The sequence below is a fragment of the Mauremys mutica genome, chromosome 5 (genome assembly GCF_020497125.1).
Source record: "Mauremys mutica isolate MM-2020 ecotype Southern chromosome 5, ASM2049712v1, whole genome shotgun sequence".
Taxonomy (NCBI): Eukaryota; Metazoa; Chordata; order Testudines; family Geoemydidae; genus Mauremys; species Mauremys mutica.
Window position 1 is genome coordinate 24,760,829 of NC_059076.1, and position 12,748 is coordinate 24,773,576.

The 12,748-nt window shown below is 40.8% G+C and overlaps 1 protein-coding gene across 1 annotated transcript; it reads left to right on the forward strand.

Annotated features, from left to right (window-relative positions):
* The first annotated feature begins 3,714 nt into the window (after positions 1-3,714).
* SPP1 (secreted phosphoprotein 1) lies at positions 3,715-11,222 on the forward strand. The gene is made up of 7 exons (XM_045017538.1): positions 3,715-3,863; positions 5,233-5,299; positions 5,405-5,455; positions 7,725-7,829; positions 8,235-8,279; positions 9,355-9,624; positions 10,428-11,222. The coding sequence occupies exons 2-7, from the start codon at positions 5,246-5,248 to the stop codon at positions 10,854-10,856; spliced, it is 954 nt and encodes a 317-aa protein (XP_044873473.1). The 5' UTR covers positions 3,715-3,863; positions 5,233-5,245; the 3' UTR covers positions 10,857-11,222.
* The last annotated feature ends 1,526 nt before the right edge of the window (positions 11,223-12,748 follow it).

A 12,748-nucleotide genomic window follows, 5' to 3' on the forward strand; every position in this document is an offset into this window, starting at 1 on the left:
TAAGCACCCACCTGTTTCTCAGCATATAGGAGTTCTCAGCTGGGCAGCACCATGCGGAGGAGGGAGACCTTTGGTATTACTGTACTATGTTCCTTGCTGAGGGGTAACCACAAATGACAGACATGAGACAAGTGCTAAATTTAATACAGCTTTACATAAGCTGATTTTGCATGAAAATATAGCAGTTTACTGACAGTCACTTTATGTCCTGTCCCTGGATTACAGCAAAACATCGCTGTTGATCCTTAGCACTTACGAAATCAATACTTCTATAAACCTGAGTATCTGCATAAACAACAGAAACAGGCTGCCTGTTCAGCTGTAACAGTGTTCAGAAGCACTGCCATCTGGTGGTAGTTTGGAAATATAACCTACTTTCTATGAGTACCCTATTAGGGGTCATACGGTTAACCCTTGGAAGATGGTGTTCTAACAAATACCCCAGAAATCATTACCTATAAGTAACCAAATTGTCATTTATTCAAATGTCTGGTTACTGAATAAACTGCAGTGTGAATAAAGTTGTAAAGTTTCTGAGCTCCACAACCAATTTATGCTGATGTGCTTGTGAAATTCATAGATGCCAAGGCCAGAAGGGACCACTGTGATGATCTGGTCTGACCTCCCATATAGCACAGGCCAGAGACCTTCCCCAGAATCATTCCTAGAGCAGATCTTTCAGAGAAATAAATAATTTATAATCACCAAAGTAAAAATGTGTTCAGCAGGTTTGAAAGTTAGTTCGTGCTCTTATAGATATTGAAGCAATTTGCATAATAATGTGGTACCCCTTAGGTCAAATATTGGTTCTCACAAAGAGGAAAACTTGAGTTTTGAAGAACAAAACATCATGATTTATTTTTTCTGTGCAATGTAGTATTCGTTTCTCCAGTGCTTCATTAATGGATGAACTAGAAAATGTGGGTTTCACTGAGCTCAGTATGGAAGGCAGTGTACTAGTGGTTAAAACAGGATTGCACATTGATTTGCTCTGCATTATGTGCAAGTCATTTAATCTCTCTGTGCCTCAGTTTCTCGCTCTGCTCAAATAGAGGCAATACTTGCCTTCCATGGGAATTGTGAGAATAATTTGTAGAGAGTTTTGCTATTCTTGGACTAAAGGTGCTATGCTATTTAAGGGCCTGACCCACTAAAGGTCAAATGAAGTCAATGGGAGTATTTCTATTCACTACAGTGGCCTTTGGACCAGTCCCTAAGTGCAAAGAAATATTAATTAATATTTATAAATACCTAGTTTTTCCAGCTTCACAGTTAATTAATATTCAGGCCGAAACTTTCAAAAATGGGTATCTAATGTTTGACTCCTAAATCCACTTTAAATACCTAAATAACTGGGCTGGTTTTCAAAAGTCCTAAATCACTGGTGATCAGCATTTTTGAAAACCAGGCCACTCAGAGCCTAACTTTAGGTGCCTATTTTTGAAAATCTCAAACTAAACAATATAGTTCTCTTTATTTCTTTTTTACATGTAATCCTTCGTTTAAATTTTTAGGTACTTAGACTAAAGAGTTCCTGAATGCACAGAATTGAAAACATTAGTTATAAACTACAGCAACTTGACTTCAGAAGTGGAGAGTCTTACAAAGTGTTTAAGTTATTCATTCTAGACATATATGTTCAGAGTTTGATTATACACTTTTAGAACTATTACTCAGGTAACACTTAGGTCACACTTATAATGCATCTTTCCTCCATGGATATCAAAGCACTTTACAAACAAGAATTAATTTTCACAACATACTTGTGAATTAGGAATCTACAGCAATATTTCAAAGGTCCATATATTGCTATCAGCAGCAGCCATATGCATAAATTAGGTGTGGGATTTTCAAAAGCTCTCTGCATTGATCTAACTTTTCTCCTACTAATGTCAATGATTAAGGTTAGGCTAGTGCTGAGTATTTTTGAAAATCCCTCCCTGATGTTCAAGCTGTGCTTTGCACAGTATTTCTAACCATCCGACAAAAGAGTTCATTATCTCCAGTCAGCTCTACATGGGCTAACTATATGAGAATAATGGGTACCTGCTAAATTCCTATTAACTAGAAGTGCTTGGTAACAGACAAAAGATGTCAAGTATCAGAGGGGTAGCCGTGTTAGTCTGGTTCTGTAGAAGCAGCAAAGAATCCTGTGGCACCTTATAGACAGATGTTTTTGCAGCATGAGCTTTCGTGGGTGAATACCCACTTCTTCGGATGCAAGATGATACCTCGTCACAACTGATGTTCTAGTTTAATTATGCAATCTAGCTTTGTCTGAGATCAGAGATAAAGTGAAAGATGCCCTTTCCCCAACAGGTTGGAAATTAGAAGGCTGTTTTGCTTTCTAAGGGCTAGTCTACACTTACCGTCCGGGTCGACGCGGTGAGTTCGACTTCTCGGAGTTCGAACTATCGCGTCTGATCTAGACGTGATAGTTCGAACTCTGGAAGCGCCGCGGTCGACTCCGGTACTCCACCACTGCAAACGGCGGTGGTGGAGTCGACGGGGGAGCCGCGGAGTTCGACCCCGCTGCGTCTGGACGGGTGAGTAGTTCGAATTAGGGTACTTCGAATTCAGCTACGCTATTCACGTAGCTGAATTTGCGTACCCTAATTCGAACCCCCTTTTTAGTGTAGACCAGGCCTAAAATACTACATGGACTTTTCTTTCTGTGTCAAATTAAAGTTAGTTATTGTGTTGAGGAAATTAAAGTGGGTACTTAGTGATTCTTCAACACCCAACAAACTAAGCATGATCTGTCTAGGGCAATACATTTAAGGAAGGCTTTGCTGGAATAGTACTGAGACCATCAATTGGCTTGTACCACATCACTCTTTTACAACTATGGAGTTTCAATCCACATGGTCCCTCACTTCCAAAGGCCACCCCTGCTATAGTTCACTCTTGAGCAGTGGGCGCCGTTAGTCCTAAACATGTCCAAGAATCCGACTGCACCTGCTTTAAAACTTACACTCCAGAGTACTTTGATGTAGTTATTTGGCACCAAAGGTACCCAATGTAAATGATTGAATTGACATCAGGAAACATCCTTGAAAGCAGAAATGAAACTGGGAAGGATACAGACGAGTAGCTGGAAGAGAACAGGGAGAAATATGGGAGATAGGGCAAAACCTTTTTTTTTTTACCTAGGGCTCCAGTGACTCTAGGGCCAACCCTGCTTGTCAACTTTCTGGAAGCAGAACACCAGCTGGGAGTTCTGCATAAAAATCAACATCCCTATCATTTATATGCAAAAACTAGTGGGCCATGTTCTCCTCCCAGTGCCCAATGTGCAATCCTACTGAAACCAATGGGGTAACACACACACATCACTGAGAGCAGAATTTGACCCATCCTTTTTTAAGGGCAGATTTTTATCCTCCATGACACATTAACTAAGAGCTTTTGTCTCCCAAGCTTGGAAGGAGGAATGAAAGACTTCTGGACAACTGTTGATTCTACCTTAAACAAAAGTAGAACATATGTGATCCCTGAAGTCCTCCTACGTGATACTGAATGCTGTGTATTCTAACTGGTTAATGATATTGAACATAAGTAACGTTTTAACCATAGAGTAGCTTTTGTTTGCTTTGAAAGCCACAAAACCAAAGAGGAAGTGTAGGAGAATGTGGGCAGGACAGTGGCAAGAAACCTCATGACCTCATCCTTTCCACCTCCAGGGGATTGGCTGGCTGATGTCTGGAACAGCATTTAAATTCCAGAAGGTTGCAGATGTCAAGCAGTAGAAGAGGAGAGAAAAGGAAGTCTGAATCCTTTCAGAGCAAATTGGCTTGAGCTGCTGCACAGTGAAAGCTAACAACAGTTTAGATTCTAATCTTCTGATCCAGACACCTTGAAAGGTAAATGCACATTTCACTACCTAATATTTGGTGCTGCGTTAAGTTTTTATTCATGTGAACCTCAGGCAGTAGAGTTTTAAATAGTCTAGTTTTTAGTTCAACTTTAAAAACATTCTAATTCCTCTGTTGAAGGGTGAGCCTTCAGAGAAGTAAAATTGTCTTAAAGAGGGCTGCAGCACACTATGTTAAATTATCATTTTAGATCTGTTTGTTCATTTAGGGATGGAGGAAGTGACAAATTCCTGCTACTGAGTCAAGTGCTAGAAATTTGAAGCTGCCACTTGAAAACAAGTGTACTGCCAAAATGTAATCATTGTCACATCACATGCCACGCTCTTCTGGCAGACTTGCAGGGCTTTGAATGAGCACCCTGGATGGGATATTTTACTTTTCTTTTATAACAATTGAAATTTCATTACTTCTAGTACAGCATCTGTTTAATGCATTATTTAGAACATAAGAACTGTCATAGAGGATCAGACCTATGGTCCATCTCACCCAGTATACTGTCTTCTGACAGTGACGGGTGCCAGATGCTTCAGAGGGAATGAACAAAACAGGCCAATTTATTGAATGATCCATCCCTGTTGTCCAGTCCCACCTTCTGGCAGTCAGAGATTTAGGGACACCTAATGTATTCCTTCCCTAAAAGCAAATATCTCTGTCTCAAATTTCCTTTTCTCATAGACTCTGCATGGGGTTTTTCATTTTTTGGTTTGGTTGGGTGTTCTGTTTTGTTTTTTAATTTGTCCTTCAATATCTAATAAGATACATGGCCTCTTTGCTTCAAGTTTCTGGAAATTCTTGATCTACCAAAAAGCAGATTTTGTTCGTATAAATTGATTTTTGTATTTATTTTATTGCAACTTTAATTCAAATTATGTTCTGAAAACTAGATTTATACTAACTGTAAGGGAGACAAAAAAAATTGTCTTGCTTTCTTTGTTTGTATGAAACTAAATCGGTCCTTTATCAGCATTTTTCTTTTATTTCTAAAGCTTTTCCCTCATTAGCTCAAATCACCAGATTGCAGGACTACATTTTGTGAGAGACTGACCATCCTCAGCTCCTGGTTTAGCACTTTGAAGTGTCAGGTTTAAAATTCTTGTAACACTTGTGTAGAGACTCAGTAATGAATTAAAAATCTACACAGCTAATTCTTCTGGCGTGGGATGATTGAGCTTCTGCTCCCCTCCTCCTGCAGAACAGGGCAGAGGGTGTAGAGACAGAGAGAGTTGGCATGGAGAGTTTGAATCCTCAGCGGAAACTTCAGCTGAGCACAGTGGAACACAAAGAGAGAAACAAAAAGCCTATAGTATGCTTGCAATTTTTTGGTATTGTCAACTCACAGTTATAATATCTTTTCCAGGTAAAATATCACAATGAAGATTGCAGTGCTTTGTTTGTGCCTCATCAGCATCGCCTTTGCATTACCAGTAAGTATATCAGACATGTAACAACAAGCAAAAAGTTGTATATTTCCTTCATATATTAACAGTGAATGTATACTGAAAATTTCTTTCCTCTCTTTTCCCCTCAAGGTGAATAAATTGAAGCGTCGTGCCATCTCAGAGAGCTCTGAAGAAAACCATGTAAGCTCTTTTTACAATCCAACTTCTCTATCATTCCTTTACATCTTATTTAAGCGTCACCACCTCAGCTATGTTAAATTGCACTTTCTGATTCATTATAACTATAGCTGTTGACAAAACTTTACCTAACTTGAATTTTATGGCCAGATTCTCATCTAGTGTAAATCAGTGTAGCTTCATTGACTTCTGTGGAACTATGCCAATTTACACCATCTGGCTATCTGGCCTAATACCTTTAAAAGACATGCCCTTGCGTATCTTTATAGATCCATTCGTTTAATCACAAACTTTTAAACTCAAACTCTTTTTTTTTTAAAGGAGTTACAATATGACCTTGATTCACACCAATCACTGTGGGCCAGATTCTGATACTTTTATTCATCTTGAGTAGCACCTTACTCCATGAATGGACCCATTAATTTCAATTAGACTGTTCTCAGAGTATGGTACGACTCAGGATGAATAAGGGTATCAGAATCTGATGCTGTAAGATCACCCCAGAATCTCGCAAGTTACCATAGAAGTGGAACTAATGAGTTTTAAAATCAAGGACACCTCATTATAAAACAAAATTGTTTTGGTAAGTTTCACTAGTATATTTACCGTATATATGCACTACACCACGGTATGCTATTAAATGTATTGCAGAATATTTTGCAAAAGTCACAATGTATTTAAGAATGAGTTTCATATTCAAAAATAGATAGATCCACATTAAATGCATGGACAGAACAGTCTGATAAATGTATACAACAGCCCACTATCCAAAGGCCTGATCCTGTGGAGTACTCCACCTCCTCAGCTCGAATGGATTTGAAGGCACTCAGCACCTGCCAGGAGGTGCTCTGCACAACATAGGATAGTGTCAAAGGAAAGGTTAATTTATGGCGCATTTGGATGTGTGTGCTGCATGTATTTGTCAAATAGTTCTAAATCAGATACTGCTGATTTAACGAGCACACACCACACTTTGCCCTTATACTCTGTGCCGCCCCAGTGAAGTCACTGAGACTCCAGATATGTTAGTCAAGAGAGAGTTGGGCTCCGACAGTCCAGAACATGACTAGCTACAGCTGAGGTGTTCAAGGAGGGGAAGAAGCCGAGGCATAGTAAGGGCTCCCTTCTACTGCATCTGAAGCATTGGCCACCCCAAATGAGCACAGAGTGGTAATGAGGAAGTGGGGACATAATTTCTCTCCCTCCACGCAGCTCCGCAGGTGCCCAATGGGGAGTATGTGGCACCCCTTAAGAGGTGTGGCAGAAAGCATGCTCATCCTGCACCCTGGGTCCCTGAGCTCCAACCTGAGCCCAAATGTCCACACTGCAATGAAACAGCCCTTCAGCTCAAGCCCTGTGAGCCCTGGCATGGGCCAGCTGCAGGTTTTTCTTTGCTGTGTAGACATACCCTGAAGGAGATTGTGCCTCCTAATGATCACACTGGGGCATTGTCGTGCCACGCGGCTCCTTACTTAGAGCTGTATCAGTCAATGACGTTCTCATTTCTTACCTTGAGAGAGAAAGCATCCTGTCTGGGCAAGGGACTCTTCTGTTTATTTCTTTAGAAAATAAATGACAAAATTGGTCCAGGTGCCAGTTAATGCTTAACCCTTGCCTCACATACTGATTGCCTAGTAACCACAGGTAATCAGGTCACACACCAGTACAGGCTCAGACCAATAACTGGAATAGTGATAGCATGCCTGCAGGGTTGGAATGAGTAAGCTAATAAATGCACTGGACCTGATTCTCCTCTCATTTACATTGACTTCAATGGAGTTACTTTGATTTATGCCAGTGTAAACGACAGGAGAATTAAGCCCATTGTTTGATTATATGTATTTTATGTAGAGAGTGGTGCAACCCACAACATTTGGATCCAAATCCAAATTTCCCCAAAACCAGGAGGTGTTTGGTTCTGGGGGTGGAGGAGGAGAGAGTGTTCTGATTATTACTGACACAAGAACCAGCTGCAGAATTCTGATCTGAACCTTCACAAGGTTCAGGAATGTTTACCTCCAGGAGTTTGGTACAGACACACCTCTGATCTTATGTCCTTTCACATATAAATATATATTTGGATTGTTGACTTCTTCTGCACTTTATTCCATCTTAGTAAATGATTAAAAAAAAAAAGAGATACAAAGAGAGCAGGTATTTCACATGCCATATGTGCATGAAAAGCAGCTTCACCATTTGTGTTCTCCTCAAGTCATATGCTCCTATCTGTTTCATCTTGAATTGTGACCTTGGTTCTTATTTTTATTTCCAGGATTCCAGGAACCATAATTCTCACAGACATCACCACCAGAATGTGCATACACAATCACGTGTGAGACCAGCACAAACACAAGAACTTCTGGTACCACCTCAGCAGGTATCTAAAGCCACACTATATAGCTACCTGCAGAAATGGTTAGAAGAGAAATTTATAGAAACCCTGCTTAGGTAGGAAAATTGTGTACAGTAAGAAAGGTAGCATATAAGAGCCTTAGTTACCACAATGGTAACTATAGCAAGCGTGGAACTTCTATCATCTCCCAGAATAATAAACCTCAAAGAAGGTTAAAATTAGAGCAGGTGGAAATTTTTCTAGTTTCCTACAAAAATGTGTCACAATTCTTGTTGTTGCCATTTTTAGAACAGCTGGTCAAAATTTCTCAAAGTCGAAAACATTTGAATTGTTTCCACAATTTTTGTGTGAGAATTGTCATAATTTTTTTACCAGCTGTATTAGATATGTTTCTCCACATTTACATTTCCTTTTCATATTCTTTTGCAGGACTGTTTTTCTTCAGACGAAAGTGTTGAGGACACTGAGCAGCAGGTAAGTCTTCATCTAGACCTCAAGCCTTGTTGTATACAGCACAGCAGCAATCATATCCCAATATCTATTTTTTCTAACAACATTCTCTTCCAAAGTAGTTCCTCTGACATCTGTTCCTAAATAAAACAAAATTCCTGGCAGGATCAATAAAATATAAAGCAACCAGATTTCTATAGTTTGCACAGCAGTTTACAGAGCCCGAGGCTCTATTCTCCTGCTGCAAAATGTAATTAGCTCCCACTGAAGCCGTGGGAGAATGGGATCTGATTTACTAATTAGATTGAAGAAATCAGCACAGTAGATCCCCCCCAAAAATCTACATAGTGTTAAAGCAAAGGGATCCACAAGTGTGTATTTGATGGATGTCAGCCTCTGAACAAATTCTGCATCTGTAGTGAAACCGTTTATGACAAAACCTCAATTAATGAACAAACCTACTAAAACATACATAAACTGGAAGGACAAACCTTAGGACACATGCTATCCCCTGCCTCCACAAAGGGATTAGGAAACTCTGCAATCATCTACTTGTGTAGTTCCCTCCCGCTTGTCCTATCTGGAAGGAGTAGAAGTGTTTGCTGAAATCCCCTCGAGGCGTGTCGGTAGCTGTGGAAAGTCAGTTACTGCTGGGCCAACTGGAAGTAACTTCTGGACAAATTGTTACCAGGAAATCCACCCAGAACCACAGCACCCACGGATTCTAGGAGCATAGGAGGCCGGGAACATCACAGAGTTGCTGATTTCCCCCCCTTCACCGCTCACACACACTTCTCCACATTTTGCTCCAAGTGCACCAAGCCACTAGTTCATTTCTAAGATACTGCTACATTCTGCCTGATTAGCACCCACTTTCCTACCTGGCTCTGCCCTCTCTGCTCATCATGGAAGTAACCTGGAGTTGCTACCACGTTTACCATGCCATGGTAGGATGTTATCTGTCTGCCTCAGCTTTAGAATGTACAACAGTGTAATACACTTTGCGAGAGCCACAGAGAGAGACAGTAATAATATTAACCTCACATCTATAACAATGCAATGGCATGCTGCACTATTAAATTGTTCCTATGCTTTTTAGAGCCTGCCTGAGCCAGCAAGTGTAAGTAACGAAGATGATGGTGATCATGATGATAATGATTCCAATGACACGGATGAATCAGATGAGGATAGTGTCACCAGTGTTCCCACTGATGCCCCAGAAACTACACCTTTAACTCCTGCCCTCCCCACAAGAGGAGATAATTCAGGCAGAGGAGACAGCGTGGACTACAGAGTGAAGGCAAAAGCAAAGTTGGCAGACGTATACCATAAGGAGAAGCCTAGCAAGCTCTACGAAGCTGCAGGAAAGGTAAATACCATTTGGCAATGGTTCCCGGGTTACCATAAATGGAGGATGATGTTCAAAACGGAAATTTCTTTGTGGGCATTAGCTGTGGAGGAGATTGACAAGTCACAAGCAAAATTAGAGGGGTGCGTTTCCACTTGTTATGGATACATAACTCATTAAAGTTAGTAAGAATGATGTTCCTATATGCACTGAGACAGGAAAATAGTCCCACTGTTGCAAGTGGCCAGCAGCCTCATGGTATAATCCTGTGTGAGAGCCGAGGCCAATACTGAACTGATGTTTCGTATAGCGCTATATAAAACATTTGTTATAGCTCTGGAAATGTACACAGTGCTTTGCAGAACCTGGATAACCTCAGGGGAGGTGGAACCAGGAGGACAAGCGCCCTCGCAATGGAAATATTTCGGGAGCTTGATCCCTGCCTAAACTTGTGCACATCATGGGTGGGGGGTGCAGCGGTGAAAGCAGGAGGAAGCGGGGCTGGAGTAGCTGTCTCAGGGCCTGGAATCTGGCTGGGGAGCAGGAAATGGGACAGAGAGGGGTGGAATGGCCTAAGAGCAGGTAGGAACCCCCCTGATCCTCCTCCTCAGCCTGGAGCAGGCTGCTCTCAGCCAAGTCTCAGTACCTCCTCTGCTCCCCCTCCTACCTCGTGCCCTCCCTCCAATAACCTATAGGTCTTGAAGATCACCTGAACTCAAAAGGCATACCCTGTTTTGGTGGAGTATTGCAGTGTTTAGTGATTCATTGGCTCTTCATAATCTAGGATGCCTATTAATTATGCTTTACCTTTATGTTTGGCACAGTTCGTCATACATGAGGTCACAGAGGAGGATGACAGCAAACCAGACACAGAAAGCCAGCAGGTGGATTCCTCCGAAGCCCAACTTGCTGCACACCGCTTGCCAGGGAAATCTGACATTAGCGTGGAACTGGATGACAAAAGTAACGTGCAGGACAGCAATGAAGTCAACAGCAGGTCGCACTATCAGAGCATGGAAAACGACAGCCAACAGCAGCTTGACAGTGTGGAGGCAGACAGCGACAACAGCAAACCTGATGTCACAGAAGACAGTCACGTGAGCAATGAAAGCACAGAACAGCAGCAGGCCCAAACTGAGGACCTGCAACAGGTTGATGGTATCCCTGAAGTCAATGATAGCAATCAAACTTCTGAGAGCACCGAAGACACTCAAGACCATAACAGCATTGAAGACAATGAAGTCACTCTTTAAAACAGAAAAAAAAGGGAGGGAAGGGGAAACAGATTCATTTAAAGAATTGTTTGCAAATGTAAACACATTGTGATTTTGATCTCTAGCTGTAGCAGTGGTTAGTGGCAGCTTTATTAACCAGGCAAACTCAAGTATGCAGTATTAGCTCTCCTTTCCATTACAGAAATGTAAGCCCTGCTACTGCATATTTTACTGTGCTATTTGATTGTGATTCTGTTATGGAGAAAAATATAGAGAAGCAAGACAAATATAGTTTTACACACAGAGTGAATGTTACCTGATATGATACTGTACTTTAATGGGTTTAGAATTCCAGTGTATATTTTGTTGTATTTTGTGAGTTCAATAAAACTACAAAACCCTGTACATCTGTATTGTGTCAATGTAATTAATGGAGACTACACATCATACTGAGCTCACCAATTCTTGCTCAGAAAAAAGGAGCTATCTGTTTCGATGAACATTACCACTTTAATTTCCTAAAATATGAACAATATTTAGTCACACAAATTTTAGGAGTATACAAAATTAACAGGGACTTCTTCCATTATCACAAAGAGTTATCGTTACTTTAGGAACAAATTGGAATGGAATCTTATCATCACTTTATTTACACTCACATTGGCTGCTAATGTCACGACTTCAGATTTATCCCATCTCCACAACACACACACAGAAATTGACTACAAAATAATTTAACTGTACCCTCAAAATATTATTGAACATATAGTTAAAATTAAATCCTGTGCTGCCCACTATGGGCCCAGTTCTGCTCCCAAAGAATGCACTATCAAAAACTTTCATCTACTTCAGTGGGAGCAGAATCAAGCTCTTTCCTTCTGTCTACCCCTTCTATATTTAAACTACCATCTCTACTTTTTTGGTCTTGCATGTTAAACTGAGGCATTTCAGTTGCCAAAGCAGTGAATTACTCCAGTGTTAATCCCACCCAGGACAGTGATTGGCAGTCTCCACCTCCCGATAGAAATCCAAAAAGGAGTTTGTCATGTGTAATGTTACCTAGTAACGCAAACAAACAAATGTGTTCCCCCAAAGATTTTTCTCAAACTGTCCCTATTTATACAAGGACTTTGTAAAATTTACATTATGGATCCACATACTAGTATTTTCCTTTTGTACTCAGCAGCCATTAAAAAACAATTTGACATATTTTTGCTTTGTAACAACTGCTAAACCAGGACAGAATAAGAAAGACAGAAGAGATTTTTGAATTCTAAAAACTCTCCATGAGGCAGCAATAAATTTGCACTTTAGTGAGTCTGTAAATGATTTCAAAAGGGGCCTGGGTTTTGTTTTGCATTTCACATTTTAATTGTAAAGTCTGACAAGTATTTGAAGTTTCAAACTAAGTCAGTAGCTTGCAAGTTTTACCTCTAGTGGCATGACTCAAGCTAAAAAATGTTAATTTCTGTTATGTGCATGTCTTGCCAATAACAATACAGTGAAAATTACTTCTGTGTTGACTCTGTTTTGAAACAAGTACAGAATGAGTAAATTTAATCCAGTATGGAATACATTTAATCAACTGCTAAAAGAATTTGTGTCCATAAGGAATATTTACTCTGTGACAAGAAAATGACATTCTCTACATGTTCTAAAACCTTTAAATCACAGTCTAGAGCCAAGGTCACCAACTGGCTGATCATGATCAACTGGTTGACCCTGGAGTCTCTGCCAGTTGATTGCAATCTCCAGCCACTAAAAGTCCTGCAGTGCAACGGGTCTAAGACAGGCTCCTTGCCTGCCCTGGCCACGTGCTGCTCCCGGAAGCCCTTCTGCCCCAGCCCGGAGCCCCCTCCTGCACCCAAACTCCCTCCCAGAGTCCACACCTGGCACCCCCTCCTGTACCCAAACTCCCTCTCACAGCTTGA